At 45.0% G+C, this 18,587-nt stretch overlaps 1 protein-coding gene across 1 annotated transcript in view; it reads right to left on the bottom strand.

Annotated features, from left to right (window-relative positions):
• The window catches only part of TTC7A (tetratricopeptide repeat domain 7A), a 129,874-nt gene extending 111,497 nt beyond the window's left edge, over positions 1-18,377 (bottom strand). The window contains exon 1 of the mRNA XM_061168743.1: positions 17,906-18,377. Coding sequence (XP_061024726.1) covers positions 17,906-18,089 — 184 coding nt within the window. The 5' untranslated portion in view covers positions 18,090-18,377. The remainder of the gene's footprint in view (positions 1-17,905) is intronic.
• Between the last annotated feature and the right edge of the window lie 210 nt (positions 18,378-18,587).

Here is an 18,587-nt window from a genome sequence, read left to right as displayed (position 1 = left end):
AAGCAACTCTATGCCAATAAAATGGACAACCTGGAAGAAATGGACAAATTCTTAGAAAGGTATAACCTTCCAAGACTGAAGCAGGAAGAAATAGAAAATACAAACAGACCAATCACAAGTCATGAAACTGAAACTGTGATTAAAAATCTTCCAACAAACAAAAGTCCAGGACCAGATGGCTTCACAGGTGAATTCTCTCAAATAGTTAGAGAAGAGCTAACACCCATCCTTCTCAAACTCTTCCAAAAAATTGCAGAGGGAGGAACACTCCCAAACTCATTCTATGAGGCCACCATCACCCTGATACAAAAACCAGACAAAGATACTACAAAAAAAGAAAATTACAGACCAATATCACTGATGAATATAGATGCAAAAATCCTCAACAAAATACTAGCAAACAGAATCCAACAACACATTAAAAGGATCACACACCATGATCAAGTGGGATTTATCCCAAGGATGCAAGGATTCTTCAGCATATGCAAATCAATCAATGTGATACACCATATTAACAAACTGAAGAATAAAAACCCTATGATCATCTCAATAAATGCATAAAAAGCTTTTGACAAAATTCAACACCCATTTATGACAATAACTCTCCAGTAAGTGGGCATAGAGGGAACCTACCTCAACATAATAAAGGCCATATACAACAAACCCACAGCAAACATCATTCTCAATGGTGAAAAACTGAAAGCATTTCCTCTAAGATCAGGAACAAGACAGGATGTCCACTCTCGCCACTATTATTCAACATAGTTTTGGAAGTCCTAGCCACAGCAATGAGACGAAAAAGAAATACAAATTGGAAAAGAAGAAGTAAAACTGTCATTGTTTGGAGATGACATGATACTATACATAGAGAATCCTAAAGATGCCACCTGAAAACTACTAGAGTTAATCAACGAATTTGGTAAAGTTGCAGGATACAAAATTAATGCACAGAAATCTCTTGCATTCCTATACCCTAACAACAAAAGATCAGAAAGAGAAATTAAGGAAACAATCCCATTCACCACTGCAACAAAAAGAATAAAATACCTAGGAATAAACCTACCTAGTGAGGTAAAAGACCTGTACTCAGAAAACTATAAGACACTGATGAAAGAAATCAAAGATGACACAAACAGATGGAGAGATATATCATGTTCTTGGATTGGAAGAATCAATATTGTGAAAATGACTATACTACTCAAAGCAATCTACAGAGTCAGGGAAAGATGGCGGAAAAGTAAGACGCGGAGATCACCTTCCTTCCCCCAGATACAGTAGAAATACATCTACACGTGGAACTGCTCCTACAGAACACCCACTGAACGCTGGCAGAAGACGTCAGACCTCCCAAAAGGCAAGAAAATCCCCACGTACTTGGGTAGGGCAAAAGAAAAAAGAAATAACAGAGACAAAAGAATAGGGACGGGACCTGCACCAGTGGGAGGGAGCTGTGAAGGAGGAAAGGTTTCCACACACTAGGAAGCCCCTTCGTGGGCAGAGACTGCGGGTGGCAGAGGGGGGAAGCTTCAGAGCCACGGAGGAGAGCGCAGCCACAGGGGTGCGGAGGGCAAAGCGGAGAGATTCCCGCACAGAGGATCGGCGCCGAGTAGCACTCACCAGCCCGAGAGGCTTGTCTGCTCAGCCGCTGGGGCGGACGGGGGCTGGGAGCTGAGGCTCGGGCTTCGGTGCTAGCCGAGAGGGAGTCCGGGAAAAAGACTGCAGCTGCCGAAGAGGCAAGAGACTTTTTCTTGCCTCTTTGTTTCGTGGCGCGCAAGGAGAGGGGATTCAGAGCACCGCCTAAACGAGCTCCAGAGACGGGCGCGAGCCGCGGCTATCAGCGCGGATCCCACAGCAACAGGGGCGCAGAGGGAAAAACGGAGAGACTCCCGCACAGAGGCTCGGCGCCGAGCAGCACTCACCAGCCCGAGAGGCTTGTCTGCTCACCCGCCGGGGCAGGCGGGGGCTGGGAGCTGAGGCTCGGGCTTCCGTCGGATCGCAGGGAGGGGACTGGGGTTGGCGGCGTGAACACAGCCTGAAGGGGCTGGCGCACCACAGCTAGCCGGGAGGGAGCCCGAGAAAAAGTCTGCAGCTGCAGAAGAGGCAAGAGACTTTTTCTTGCCTCTTTGTTTCACGGCGCGCAAGGAGAGGGGATTCAGAGCGCCACTTAAACGAACTCCAGAGACGGGCGCGAGCCGCGGCGATCAGCGCGGACCCCAGAGGCGGGCATGAGACGCTAAGGCTGCTGCTGCCACCACCAAAAAGCCTGTGTGCGAGCACAGGTCACTCTTCACACCGCCCCGCCCGGGAGCCAGTGCAGCCCGCCAGGCCAGGCTCCCGTGATCCGGGGACAACTTCCCCGGGAGAGCGCACGGCGCGCCTCAGGCTGCTGCAACGTCACGCCGGCTTCTGCCGCCGCAGGCTCGCCCCGCCTCCTCCGCACCGCTCCCTCCCCCCGGCCTGACTGAGCCAGAGCCCCCGAATCAGCTGCTCCTTTAACCCCGTTCTGTCTGGGCGGGGAACAGACGCCCTCAGGCGACCTACATGCAGAGGCGGGTCCAAATCCAAAGCTGAACCCCGGGAGCTGTACGAACAAAGAAGAGAAAGGGAAATCTCTCCCAGCAGCCTCAGAAGCAGCGGATTAAAGCCCCACAAACAACTCGATGTGCCTGCGTCTGTTGAATACCTGAATAGACAACGAATCATCCCAAATTTAGGAGGTGGACTTTGGGAGCAGGATATATTAATTTTTCCCCTTTTCCTTTTTTTGTGAGTGTATATGTGTATGCATCTGGGTGAGATTTTGTCTGTATAGTTTTGCTCTCACCGTTAGTCCTAGGGTTAGGCCCGTCCTTTTTTATTTTTTTTAATTTTTATTTTTTACTTAAAAAATTTTTTTTCTTTTTTCCCTAATAAATGGTTTCTTAATAATTTTTTCCTTATTTTCTATTTTTAAAAAATTAAAAAAAAATTTTTTAGTAAGTTTTTTCATATTTTTTATTTTAAAAAATTAAAAAAATTTTTTCTTAATAAATTTTTTTCTTAATATTTTTTTCTTATTTTTTATTATAAAAAATTAATAAATCTATTTTAAAAATTAAAAAAAATTTTTCTTAATAAATTTATTCTTAATAATTTTTTTTTCTTATTTTTCATTATAATAGCTTTATTTTATTTTATTTTATCCTCCTTCTTTCTTTCTTTCTATTTTTTCTCCCTTTTATTCTGAGCTGTGTGGATAAAAGTCTCTTGGTGCTCCAGCCAGGCATCAGGGCTGTGCCTCTGAGGTGGGAGAGCCAACTTCAGGACACTGGTCCACAAGAGACCTCCCAGCTCCACGTAATACCAAACGGCGAAAATCTCTCAGAGATCTCCATCTCAACATCAAGACCCAGCTTCACTCAACGACCAGCAAGCTACAGTGCTGGACACCCTATGCCAAACAACTAGCAAGACAGGAACACAGCCCCATCCATTAACAGAGAGGCTGCCTAAAATCATAATAAGGCCACAGACACCCCAAAACACACCACCAGACGTGGACGTGCCCACCAGAGAGACAAGATCCAGCCTCATCCACCAGAACACAGGCACTAGTTCCCTCCACCAGGAAACCTACACAACCCACTGAACCAACCTTAGCCACTGGGGACAGATACCAAAAACAACGGGAACTACGAACCTGCAGCCTGTGAAAAGGAGACCCCAAACACAGTAAGATAAGCAAAATGAGACGACAGAAAAACACACAGCAGATGAAGGAGCAGGGTCAAAACACACCAGACCTAACAAATGAAGAGGAAATAGGCAGTCTACCTGAAAAAGAATTCAGAATAATGATAGTAAGGATGATCCAAAATCTTGGAAATAGAATAGACAAAATGCAAGAAACATTTAACAAGGACGTACAAGAACTAAAGAGGAACCAAGCAACGATGAAAAGCACAATAAATGAAATTAAAAATACTCTAGATGGGATCAATAGCAGAATAACTGAGGCAGAAGAACGGATAAGCGACCAGGAAGATAAAATGGTGGAAATAACTACTGCAGAGCAGAATAAAGAAAAATGAATGAAAAGAACTGAGGACAGTCTCAGAGACCTCTGGGACAACATTAAACGCACCAACATTCGAATTATAGGGGTCCCAGAAGAAGAAGAGAAAAAGAAAGGGACTGAGAAAATATTTGAAGAGATTATAGTTGAAAACTTCCCTAATATGGGAAAGGAAATAGTTAATCAAGTCCTGGAAGCACAGAGAGTCCCATACAGGATAAATCCAAGGAGAAACACACCAAGACACATATTAATCAAACTATCAAAAATTAAATATAAAGAAAACATATTAAAAGCAGCAAGGGAAAAACAACAAATAACACACAAGGGCATCCCCATAAGGTTAACAGCTGATCTTTCAGCAGAAACTCTGCAAGCCAGAAGGGAGTGGCAGGATATACTTAAAGTGATGAAGGAGAAAAACCTACAACCAAGATTACTCTACCCAGCAAGGATCTCATTCAGATTTGATGGAGAAATTAAAACCTTTACAGACAAGCAAAAGCTGAGAGAGTTCAGCACCACCAAACCAGCTTTACAACAAATGCTAAAGGAACTTCTCTAGGCAAGAAACACAAGAGAAGGAAAACACCTACAATAACAAACCCAAAACATTTAAGAAAATGGGAATAGGAACATACATATCGATAATAACCTTAAATGTAAATGGATTAAATGCTCCCACCAAAAGACACAGACTGGCTGAATGGATACAAAAACAAGACCCATATATATGCTGTCTACAAGAGACCCACTTCAGACCTAGAGACACATACAGACTGAAAGTGAGGGGATGGAAAAAGATATTCCATGCAAATGGAAATCAAAAGAAAGCTGGAGTAGCAATTCTCATATCAGACAAAATAGACTTTAAAATAAAGACTATTACAAGAGACAAAGAAGGACACTATATAATGATCAAGGGATCGATCCAAGAGGAAGGTATAACAATTGTAAATATTTATGCACCCAACATAGGAGCACCTCAATACATAAGGCAAATACTAACAGCCATAAAAGGGGAAATCGACAGTAACACAATCATAGTAGGGGACTTTAACACCCCACTTTCACCAATGGACAGATCATCCAAAATGAAAATAAATAAGGAAACACAAGCTTTAAATGATACATTAAACAAGATGGACTTAATTGATATTTATAGGACATTCCACCCAAAAACAACAGAATACACATTTTTCTCAAGTGCTCATGGAACATTCTCCAGGATAGATCATGTCTTGGGTCACAAATCAAGCCTTGGTAAATTTAAAAAAATTGAAATCGTATCAAGTATCTTTTCTGACCACAACGCTATGAGACTAGATATCAATTACAGGAAAAGATCTGTAAAAAATACAAACACATGGAGGCTACACAATACACTACTTAATAACGAAGCGATCCCTGAAGAAATCAAAGGGGAAATCAAAAAATACCTAGAAACAAATGACAATGGAGACACGACGACCCAAAACCTATGGGATGCAGCAAAAGCAGTTCTAAGAGGGAAGTTTATAGCAATACAAGCCTACATCAAGAAACAGGAAACATCTCGAATAAACAACCTAACCTTGCACCTAAAGCAGTTAGAGAAAGAAGAACAAAAAACCCCAAAGCTAGCAGAAGGAAAGAAATCATAAAGATCAGATCAGAAATAAATGAAAAAGAAATGAAGGAAACAATAGCAAAAATCAATGAAACTAAAAGCTGGTTCTTTGAGAAGATAAACAAAATTGATAAACCATTGGCCAGACTCATCAAGAGAAAAAGGGAGAAGACTCAAATCAATAGAATTAGAAATGAAAAAGCAGAAGTAACCACTGACACTGCAGAAATAAAAACGATCATGAGAGATTACTACAAGCAACTCTATGCCAATAAAATGGACAACCTGGAAGAAATGGACAGATTCTTAGAAATGCACAACCTGCCGAGACTGAACCAGGAAGAAATAGAAAATATGAACAGACCAATCACAAGCACTGAAATTGAAACTGTGATTAAAAATCTTCCAACACACAAAAGCCCAGGACCAGATGGCTTCACAGGCGAATTCTATCAAACATTTAGAGAAGAGCTAACACCTATCCTTCTCAAACTCTTCCAAAATATTGCAGAGGGAGGAACACTCCCCAACTCATTCTACGAGGCCACCATCACCCTGATACCAAAACCAGACAAAGATGTCACAAAGAAAGAAAACTACAGGCCAATATCACTGATGAACATAGATGCAAAAATCCTCAACAAAATACTAGCAAACTGAATCCAACAGCACATTAAAAGGATTATACACCATGATCAAGTGGGGTTTATTCCAGGAATGCAAGGATTCTTCAATATACGCAAATCAATCAATGTGATATATCATATTAACAAATTGAAGGAGAAAAACCATATGATCATCTCAATAGATGCAGAGAAAGCTTTCAACAAAATTCAACACCCATTTATGATAAAAGCCCTGCAGAAAGTAGGCATAGAGGGAACTTTCCTCAACATAATAAAGGCCATATATGACAAACCCACAGCCAACATTGTCCTCAATGGTGAAAAACTGAAACCATTTCCACTAAGATCAGGAACAAGACAAGGCTGCCCACTCTCACCACTATTATTCAACATAGTTTTGGAATTGTTAGCCACAGCAATCAGAGAAGAAAAAGAAATAAAAGGAATCCAAATCGGAAAGGAAGAAGTAAAGCTGTCACTGTTTGCAGATGACATGATACTATACATAGAGAATCCTAAAGATGCTACCAGAAAACTACTAGAGCTAATCAATGAATTTGGTAAAGTAGCAGGATACAAAATTAATGCACAGAAATCTCTTGCATTCCTATACACTAATGATGAAAAATCTGAAAGTGAAATTAAGAAAACACTCCTGTTTACCACTGCAACAAAAAGAATAAAATATCTAGGAATAAACCTACCTAAGGAGACAAAAGACCTGTATGCAGAAAATTATAGGACACTGATGAAAGAAATTAAAGATGATACAAATAGATGGAGAGATATACCATGTTCTTGGATTGGAAGAATCAACATTGTGAAAATGACTCTGCTACCCAAAACAATCCACAGATTCAATGCAATCCCTATCAAACTACCACTGGCATTTTTCACAGAACTAGAACAAAAAATTTCACAATTTGTATGGAAACACAAAAGACCCCGAATAGCCAAAGCAATCTTGAGAACGAAAAATGGAGCTGGAGGAATCAGACTCCCTGACTTCAGACTATATTACAAAGCTACAGTAATCAAGACAGTTTGGTACTGGCACAAAAACAGAAATATAGATCAATGGAACAGGATAGAAAGCCCAGAGATAAGCCCACGCACATATGGTCACCTTATCTTTGATAAAGGAGGCAAGAATATACAGTGGAGAAAAGACAGCCTCTTCAAGAAGTGGTGCTGGGAAAATTGGACAGGTACATGTAAAAGTATGAAATTAGAACACTCCCTGACACCATACACAAAAATAAACTCAAAATGGATTAAAGACCTAAGTGTAAGGCCAGACACTATCAAACTCTTAGAGGAAAACATAGGCAGAACACTCTACGACATAAATCACAGCAAGATCCTTTTTGACCCAGCTCCTAGAGAAATGGAAATAAAAACACAAATAAACAAATGGGACCTAATGAAACTTAAAAGCTTTTGCACAGCAAAGGAAACCATAAACAAGACCAAAAGACAACCCTCAGAATGGGAGAAAATATTTGCAAATGAAGCAACTGACAAAGGATTAATCTCCAAGATTTACAAGCAGCTCATGCAGCTCAATAACAAAAAAACAAACAACCCAATCCAAAAATGGGCAGAAGACCTAAATAGAACTTTCTCCAAAGAAGATATACAGATTGCCAACAGACACATGAAAGAATGCTCAACATCATTAATCATTAGAGAAATGCAAATCAAAACTACAATGAGGTATCATCTCACACCGGTCAGAATGGCCATCATCAAAAAATCTAGAAACAATAAATGCTGGAGAGGGTGTGGAGAAAAGGGAACACTCTTGCACTGTTGGTGGGAATGTAAATTGATACAGCCACTATGGAGAACAGTATGGAGGTTCCTTAAAAAACTAAAAATAGAACTACCGTACGACCCAGCAATCCCACTACTGGGCATATACCCTGAGAAAACCATAATTCAGAAAGAGTCATGTACCAAAATATTCATTGCAGCTCTGTTTACAATAGCCAGGACATGGAAGCAACCTAGGTGTCCATCATCGGATGAATGGATAAAGAAGATGTGGCACATATATACAATGGAATATTACTCAGCCATAAAAAGAAATGAAATGGAGGTGTTTGTAATGAGGTGGATGGAGTTAGAGTCTGTCATACAGAGTGAAGTAAGTCAGAAAGAGAAAAACAAATACAGTATGCTAACACATATATATGGAATCTAAGGACAAAAAAAAAAAAGGTCATGAAGAACCTAGTGGCAAGATGGGAATAAAGACACAGACCTACTAGAGAATGGACTTGAGGATATGGGGAGGGGGAGGGGTGAGATGTGACAGGGTGAGAGAGTGTCATGGACATATATACACTACCAAATGTAAAATAGATAGCTAGTGGGAAGCAGCCATATAGCACAGGGAGATCAGCTCGGTGCTTTGTGACCACCTAGAGGGGTGGGATAGGGAGGGTGGGAGGGAGGGAGATGCAAGAGGAAAGAGATATGGGAACATATGTATATGTATAACTGAATCACTTTGTTATAAAGCAGAAAGTAACACACCATTGTAAAGCAATTATACTTCAATAAAGATGTTTAAAAAAAAAAAAGCAATCTACAGATTCAATGCAATCCGTATCAAATTACCAATGGCATTTTTTACAGAACTAGAACAAAAAATCTTAAAATTTGTATGGAGACACAAAAGACCCCGAATAGCCAAAGCAATCTTGAGGGAAAAAAATGGAGCTGGAGGAATCAGACTCCCTGACTTCAGACTATACTACAAAGCTACAGTAATCAAGACAATATGGTACTGGCACAAAAACAGAAACATAGATCAATGGAACAGGATAGAAAGCCCAGAGACAGACCCACACACTTATGGTCAACTAATCTATGACAAAGAAGGCAAGGATATACAATGGAGAAAAGACAGCCTGTTCAATAAGTGGTGCTGGGAAAACTGGACAGCTACATGTAAAAGAGTGAAATTAGAACACTCCCTAACACCATACACAAAAATAAACTCAAAATGGATTAAAGACTTAAATGTAAGACTGGACACTATAAAACTCTTAGAGGAAGATATAGGAAGAACACTCTTTGACATAAATCACAGCAAGATATTTTTTGACCCACCTCCTAGAGTAATGGAAATAAAAACAAAAATAAACAAATGGGACCTAATGAAACTTCAAAGCTTTTGCACAGCAAAGGAAACCATAAACAAGACCAAAAGACAACCCTCAGAATGGGAGAAAATATTTGCAAAAAATCAACGGACAAAGGGTTAATCTCCAAAATATATAAACAGCTCATGCAGCTCAATATTAAAAAAACAAACAACCCAATCCAAAAATGGGCAGAAGACCTAAACAGACATCTCTCCAAAGAAGACATACAGATGGCCAAGAGACAGATGAAAAGCTGCTCAACATCACTAATTATTAGAGAAATGCAAATCAAAACTACAATGAGGTATCACCTCACACCAGTTAGAATGGGCATCATCAGGAAATCTACAAACAACAAATGCTGGAGAGGGTGTGGAGAAAAGGGAACACTCTTGCACTGTTGGTGGGAATGTAAATTGATACAGCCACTATGGAGAACAGTATGGAGGTTCCTTAAAAAACTAAAAATAGAACTACCGTACGACCCAGCAATCCCACTACTGGGCATATACCCAGAGAAAACCATAATTCAAAAAGACACATGCACCCCAGTGTTCATTGCAGCACTGTTTACAATAGCCAGGTCACGGAAGCAACCTAAGTGTCCATCGACAGACAAGTGGATAAAGAAGATGTGGTACGTATATACAATGGAATATTACTCAGCCATAAAAAGGAACGAAACTGGGTCATTTGTAGAGATGTGGATGGACCTAGAGACTGTCATACAGAGTGAAGTAAGTCAGAAAGAGAAAAACAGATATCGTATATTAACGCATATATGTGGAATCTAGAAAAATGGTACAGATGAACCAGTTTGCAGGGCAGAAATAGAGACACAGATGTAGAGAAACAAACGTATGGACACCAAGGGGGGAAAGCGGTGGGGGGGTTGTGGTGAGATGAATTGGGAGATTGGGATTGACATGTATACACTAATATGTATAAAATGGATAACTAATAAGAACCTGCTGTATAAAAAATAAATAAAATTCAAAATAAAATAAAATAAAATTTAAAAAAAGGAAAAAAAAAAATGAGGGACAAAGTCACACCCATGCTCCAAGGTGATAAGTTCTTACACAAGGAAGGAATTCCCTCCAAACAACTGAAGAGGAAAAATATACAAGGTGGCTTAATAACACATTGTCAGGTGCTCCTATCTTCCATGTAGCAGAATTGGTTTTCTCTGTTATTAAGGTATTTTAGCATGACCCAGGGATAACCTAGCAACCAAGGAGAGTTAAGGTCGGAAGCAGATTTACTGGTGTAGCACGGCAATCCTTGGCACTTTCTGGAGTTCCCGCACACGTTAGCTCGTCCACAGACCTCACCCCTTGGCTAATGATTTCATACTGCTTGGTTTAATTTGCTGTCTCCCCCACAGCACTGAAAACTGCAGTCCTGGAACCACCGTATCCCTGCTACCTACAGCAGGGGCAACCTGAGTGGGGTGGGATCCAGGTGCTCAGGGTGCAGGGTTTGAGGTTGAGGGTGGTTTCAGGACCGCCTTGGGTGGCTGTGATTGGTGACTGGCTCCTGGCCTGTCCCCCTCGAACAGAGCAAGGACCACTTAATACAGGCACCCAATAAATAGCTGTTGAGTAATGGGATCCTTTCCACTCTCCCATGGGGAAGCCCCGAGGCTCAGGGAGTTCTGTGCCCATCCAAAATGCCATCAGGGGGGCTTCCCTGGTGGCACAGTGGTTAAGAATCTGCCTACCAATGCAGGGGACATGGGTTCGAGCCCTGGTCCGGGAAGATCCCACATGCCGCGGAGCAACTAAGCCTGTGCACCACAACTACTGAGCCTGTGCTCTAGAACCTACGAGCCACAACTACCAAGCCCGTGCACCACAGCTACTGAAGCCCGCGTGCCTAGAGCCCATGCTCCGCAACAAGAGAAGCCACCGCGATGGGAAGCCCACGCACCACAACGAAGAGTAGCCCCCGCTCGCCACAACTAGAGAAAGCCAGTGCAGCAACAAAGACCCAATGCAGCCAAAAATAAAATAAAATACATAAATTTATTAAAAAAACAAAATGCCTCCAGGAACATGTGCTCAATCCCACGTCCTCTAGTGCCCTTCCTGCTGCCAGGATGGCATTCTCAGACCTACTCAGAATGCCACTCACTCCTTACTCTCAGGACCACTGCAGTTTGCTCACAACTCAAAGCCACAGGTGTAAAATTGCATGTCCCTGAATAACTGTGTCTCTTCGTAAGGGAGATTCCCCACAGAGAGCATCCCGGAAGCCCAGATCCCAGAGAACAGTCACAGGAGATGTTCCCTCTGAGGATGCCACAGCCTAGTAGCCCATCCTTTGCTACCTACCTCATGATTTCTAAAAGTAACATTAGGAGGAAATGGCCAAAAATGATGGTTCAAACTATCATCCATCACTAGTGGGACAGAAGTTGGTAGAACCTCTACAAAGGGCAACTTGGCGACATATATCAAAATTATTTCTTGCACATCCCCATTGACTCAGCAATCCCATGCCTACAGATGTCCTCGAACATGTGTAAAACGACCAACATATAAGGTCATTCCTGCAGCGTTGTTTATAATAGCAGAAAACCAGAGAAAACTTTATGTCCATCAACAGAAGGCTGATTAAATAAAGCATGATATATCCATTAAAAGGGACACCATGCCACCATATAAAGGAATGAGGAGGCTCTGTATGGGCTGTCATGACATGAACTTCAAGATAAACTGATTAGAAAGTAGAGCACACACAGTGGACCACTGTGCATTTACGCATGAAAATATGTAAAAGGATAACACAAACATCTGCTAACTTTTCTACCTTACAGGGACGGGGGCAGAGATGGAGGGAGGCTTTTCACTCGTTACTTTTGGGTACCTTTGAAAGGTTGACCCATGTGAATATATTACCTAGTCAAAAATAAAATTTAAATCGACCCAAGAATAGAAGGAATCTTCTACATTTCCAAAAGCTCAGCCAGGAGGGGGAGTGGGCTGCTTAGAAGTGGGTGCCTAAGCAGCATTCCTGAGCTGTGGGCCACTTGGCAATTGGCTGTCCCCTTCTAATCTGTTTTGCATCTGTAAAACCTGAGGTAGAGTTATGAACCTGCTCCTTCCCAGGGAACCTCATCCCTCCCCAGGCTCCACTTCCCGGGCTGGTCCCGCCCCTCTGCCGTCAGGTGCAGCGGTGCGCACAGCTCCCGCCCCCCAAATCTGCGGGTGCCAGTCTGCAGCCCAGACTTCCGGCCACCGGGTCCCGCCTCCGCCACCCAGCTGCCCGGCCCAGAGCTCCCTAGGGTTCCTTGGCTCCTTTCCTTTCATGCCAAGAGAAACCAGCTTCCTTCTAGTCAAACCTCAATCTTGAAATACTCCCCAGGGCCCACACCTCTCCTCAAAATGTCCTCTGAACACATGCTGCTCAAAGTGTGGTCCGTGGGCTGGGGTGGGTCTGTGCCTGTTTGTGACCCAGTCCCGCGGGGTGAGTGCAGAAATTTAGAGTATATGTTCAGAAACGTTGATAACCATGTGCCAGAATAAGTGTTGAATCAAATACTAAAAAATTGGTGGTGGGGGGAGCGGTTATCAGTTTATGTATTTTAAGAAAGTATCAGAACACAACAGATTGGGAATCTTAAAAAAAAAAACCAGAACATAAAACTGAGCCTTCACCACAGACCATTTGAGAAGCACTGCTCTAAACTTCAAAAGTGTCTTTTACTGAAAAAGGGGGGCTGGTATTTGCTGATGGCCCACTGAGTACCAGGTACTTTATTATATAGTATCATTTAATCTGCACAGCCCTGAAAGGTAGAAATTATTCCCATTTTATAGATGACAATAAAGATGCAATGTTGTTATGGTCACAACCCACATAACATAACACAGCCAAAGAACAGTCTCTCTTCCCCACATCCCACGCAGAGCAGAGCTCCTGACAGTTTGGAAATGAAGAACAGTCTAAGAGCTGTAAACAGTAGGTTAAAAAACTAATCGTAATTCCAAGGGCAGGAATAAGAGTAGTTCTCACTGTCACACACTTGTGAGTTTCAGACTGTTTTGTAGATTAACACTCCGGATCCTTCTCCAGAGCCTTTTTGCCCTCCCCTCTTCACACCCCACTCAGTCTCTCTGTTTTTCCGTTTAGCAGACACTCAAGTAGATATCGGGGATTTACTTTCTTTTCTTCCTTGTCCAACCCTCCTCCCTGCTCCACATTTTCCATCCCACTGTTCTCAACTGGTCAGTCTATGGAACTGAAGGGTAGTTTGGAATGAAAAGTTCTAGGCTTTCAGTTGTTAAATAAGAATCCAGGTGGATCGAGGCTTTCCTATCCTTCTCCAAAGGTAAAACAGATTGCTCTTCATCATCTTATTGTCCGAAACCTACTCCCTATCGTGGTTTGGGTAAAGTGTTCCAGCTTCTCCCTTGCTGGGGCATTAGGAAGGCCTTCCTCACGGACAGTGCAACAGACTCTGGGAGCCTGGCTCCTGATTCTGGCAGCCCAGCCCAGCTCTCTGCTCTTAGCAGAGGCCCAAAGGAAGTCCCCACTTAGTGGCCCGCCCAGTCTCCCCACCTTGTTTAGGAGGCCTCTGGCGGCTAGCTTCCTCTTCACTCCCACCCCTCTCCAGGCCTCTCGCCGCGTGCCAGTTCACAGGGACCCACTTCAAGGATACCGGCCTCCTCCCCAGAACCCATATTTGCAGGGCAGTGCTCCCCATTCTTCCACCTGCCAATTCAGTCAGGAAAGGTGGTTCCAGCTGGCAGACCAGGTGCTCAGACCAGACCCTTCCCTACTGGGTCAAATGGGGACACGGTGGTCTCTGCAGCTGCTCACTTCGCAGGACTGCAAAGGGCTGGGACCTTCCAACCGCGGCAAGAGGAGGAAGAGGGCAAAACTAGTGAGAGGCCACCTGCCTCAAACGTACTCCCGCTAACTTCAACTGAAAAAAATGCTCAGAACAATCTCCAGTTTTTTTTAAAAAAAATCACTAATTAAAAAAAAAAGATAGGGGATGACTACAGATTAGGAGAGACTCCAGATGGATGGAGAGAGTAGCAGATGTGATTAAAGCAAGTATAGTAAAAGAATATTCGAATCTAGGTGGTGGGAATACAGGTGTTTACTGCAAAATTCTTTCAACTTTTTGTATGTTTGAAATTTTCATAATAAAAGGTTGGGAATAAAAGAAAGATTCAACCCATTAACCAAATGCAATGTGTGGCCTTATCTGGATCCTGATTCTAGCAAACAAACTGTAAAATTAAATAATTAGATGAGGGGGAGCTGTAATAAAAATATGGTAGTTTTATTTTTCAAAAGAGTTCTTGTTTAATAAATACATACTGAAATATTGCAACATGGGGGAGAAATGGCCCAGGGTGTAGCTCAAACAAAACTATTCATGAGTTTGTGATCACTGACACTGGTTGATGGATATATGGGATTCATTTTTCTCTCTACTTTTTTGACGTTTTGGAGATTTTTCTTAATAAAGTTTTTTTTGTTTTTTTTTTTTAACCACTTGGATGGGGCTCTTTGTTTTTACATGAACAAAACCCATCACAGCTAGCCACCCTGTGGGGTCCCCCTGCTCCATCCTGACCAAATCTAAACCGGATGTGAGTTTGAAAGAAAATGTACAAACAGTAGTAACCACCTTCCCCCTGGGCAAGTGGTGGGGAGCAGCCTCCCCAGACAGGAAAAGGGGGTAGGGGCCCCTTCTGCGGGAGCATCTCCTGATCCTTCACTCCCACCAGACCAGAAAGAGGTCTCCCCCTCCAGCTGGGTCTTCCCCTCCTGCTCCCTGGAGTGAAACCCATGTTCTGGGGGCTATTCTTCGTTTCTTTGGGAAATCCCACAGATACAGCAGGGCCTCAGTCTGTAAAACAGGGTTCAGCTGGGGTTCATCCTCCTCCCTCAGCACCTTCCTCACCTCTCCCAAATTATGTAATTATGTTGAAGCTTCTGGTCATTGAGTCTAACAGACCAGGTGGGACTTTTAAGAATCTCCCTCCTGGGCTGCAGGGGGCTCAGTGTCCACACCCCCTCAAAAAACAGGCCCTTAATCCCTCCAGTGATCAAGGAACCCAGTGGAGAGAGAACCAAAATAGCAGACAATCCAAAAAATGCCCTAAGCCTGGGCTTCGGGAGTCATTTGTTTTCCTTCCTTATGTGTGTCTGTGTGTGCACGTGCGTGCAGGCATGTGTGCGTTTTGGGATAAATGTATCTGGAAATAACAATGGAAGAAAATCGCTCATAGGACCAAACCCCAAAATTGGCAGGAGAGACCCCACTGACCTTAGCCTCCCTCTTTGTGCTGGTCAGTTCCCACAATGAAGCCAACCCAGGCTCCACACTCCTCCCTCTGTCACTAGTAGACCTGGTGTCAGGGACTCCGGTTTGGGTACAGTCTCTGCCACATACTCATTATGTGACCTTTCTGGGCCTTGATGTCTAAAATGGGGACAATAATTCCTGCCCTACCCACAGGGCTGTTTACAAAAAAAGTTTTTTTCAAATAGAAGAAGCACTTTATAACTATACCATACCATTTATAAACTATGCCATACCAGTGCTTCCCAATAATCCATAGAATACGGTCAAAGTAAGTTTGAGAAATGTGGTGTTTATACTCTAACCTTGGCTTGAACATCATACGCAGGTGAGCATATTAAAGGCTCTGAGAAGTCCTGCAGTTAAAAAAGATCAGTTTAACAATATTGAATCTGTTAGGTCTAATGACTTAGCTTTTTTGGCTCCCAAAACCCTTTTATCCTAGAATACCAAGGAATTACTCAATCTCCTTGAGATCTCTAAAGAACAGCTTAGGAAGTAAAGCCCTGGATAGACTCTAGGCGGCCCCGGTTCCTGTCTTGGGCCCAGCATGCTTCTCTGTGGTGCTACCAACCTCACCCAGATTCCCACACCTTGACCAGGCCCCAGTGCCCTCTGCATGGGTCATCCTCCATTCCACCCTCACCAGCCCCACCCCACCACATCACCCCACACAGGGGACAGAGGGGAACCTGAAATTTATCTGTCCTTCCCTGGAAGGCGGGGTCTCATCAGTTTCTCCCAAACATGAATCTTTAGCTCTGGCCACTACCCCTCACTGCCACGCTCAGACCTACCTCAAAGCCTCAAACCGACTGTCCATCCCTGCCACCTAGCCCCCTCAATGTCCATCTATCCTTCCTCCTCATTGGGCAAACACACTCTGCCCTTCCCAACACCAGTTAGAGGCCAGTACCAGTTCTGCTGCTTCCTGAAACCTCCTCTTCCTCTAAGCACCATAATCTAACACAATTGCCCTCTGATCGCCCGTCTGCCTTCCCATCCATTTTGTCAACTCTTCAAGCTGGGATTTTGTGTTATACTTCTTGGAGAGGTAATGGTGCAAGTGGTTAAAAGGATGTACTCAGAAACCTGGGTTCAAATCCTGGTTCCACCACTTACTGGCTGGATGATCAAGTTACTTAAGTTCTCTGTGCCTCAGTTTCTTTATCTGTAAGTGGCAAACAAGAGTACCTGCTTCATAGGGTTGTTGGGAGAAACTGAGTTGATTACAGTGCTTAGTACACTGGCACACAGTGAGTGAGCGACTTAGCTATTACTGTTACTATTATCGTTATCATTCTGTCTCCTCACAGAGCCTTCCACAGGCTGGGCAGTCTTTAAAACTCGTTATATCTGTATTTATTTACTCCCTGCCTCCTTCCACAAAGGCTCTAAAGTTGGCTGCGCACAAAGAGAGGGCTCAGGGAGGGCTCTCCAGGCTGAGCTGAAGGCACCAGGAACAGGTTTGAGGTTGGAGACTGGGGCGGGGTGTTCCCCCACTGCCACATCAGGGTGCCTTCCTGCCCCAGCACAAGAGTCCAGCCCAGCCAAACCAGCCCTACTGCTAAAGCCACAGACTGCCAGGGCTAGATGCGTCCCGAGCCAGAACTCAGAAGAAGAAACTGAGGCTTACCAGGCCTCTTTCCCACTTCTCCACCACTCCACCCTGGCGCTCGTCAAGCCCCCAACCATACTGGCTGTGCACAGAGCTTCGCCGTCAATTTGACTTGGGGGAAAGAGGGGGAGGGCAAGGAGAGACAGGCACAGCCTTCACCTGACGGAGTTTAGGAACCGGAATGGGGGTTGGAGGGGCGGCGCAAGAGTCCGGCCTAAGCCCCAATCTGATGCGTGCCGAAACCACCATTTCACAGCAGTCCGAGCAGCCCACATGATCCGAAAGGGCAGAGGGCAAAAGCCGTTTCTCTCTTTTCTCCAAAGCACCCTGCATGTGAGTTTTCTCCTTGGGCAGAAGAACCTTCCTTACTACCCTGGTTGCTCGTAAGACCAGCACTGTAGGAAGGGTAATACCGAAAGCAGCCACCGCCGGCCCCACGCAGTCGGGGCCCGCTTCCTGGAGGAGGCGCCTTTCGCGCACTCCGCGCTTGTGAACCGGCCCCTTCCCTCACTCACCGGTGTCCACAGAGGTGAGCACGGCGTTCGGGCTGGCTCGCCGGCCGCCCGCGCCGCCGGGCACGACTAGCGTCTGCATATGCCGGACCAGCTCTGGCATGCGGTCCCAGTGGCCCTCGGCGCGGCAGCGCTCCAGCTCGCTCTCCATCTTCAGGTGGGAGCCGTGCGCGCCCTTCGCAGCCATCTTCGAGCGGGCGCTGTCATGGGAGGTGCGGCCGAGAAGTGGAGACTCGGCCGGGGGCGGCGTCCCGGCTGGGGCACACACGCGGGCGGGGTCGACCCGGGCGCGAGCGGCGGCCGGGGCCCGGGTGGCAGCGGGGGCCCGGGCGGCGGCCGGCGGGCAGCAGCCGCAGCACCCAGCGCACCGCCCGGCGTCTCCGGGCTGGGGCTCCGGCTGAGCGGCCCGGACGCGTCCAGGAGCAGCCTCAGCCTCTGCTGCAGCAGCTCCTGGCGCCGCCGCCGCCGCCGCCGCCGCCGCCGCCGCCGCCGCCGCCGCCGCCGCCGCAGCTGCTGCCACAGCTCCCGCCCCAGGCCTGGGCGCCGCCAGCTGCGGACCCGCCCCCGGCCGCGGCTCCACCCCCGCGGGGGCGTGGCGCGGCCTGGCGAGCCGGGCGCGCGGGCCGCCAACGCGGCTACAGCAGCCAGGCGCGTGCTGGGTGCTCGCGGCCGTCCGCTCCGCCGC

The sequence above is a fragment of the Eubalaena glacialis genome, chromosome 14, assembly GCF_028564815.1.
Source record: "Eubalaena glacialis isolate mEubGla1 chromosome 14, mEubGla1.1.hap2.+ XY, whole genome shotgun sequence".
NCBI classification, from domain to species: Eukaryota; Metazoa; Chordata; class Mammalia; order Artiodactyla; family Balaenidae; genus Eubalaena; species Eubalaena glacialis.
Note: the sequence above shows the minus strand (reverse complement) of the source record. Positions and strands in the feature narration are given on the sequence as shown.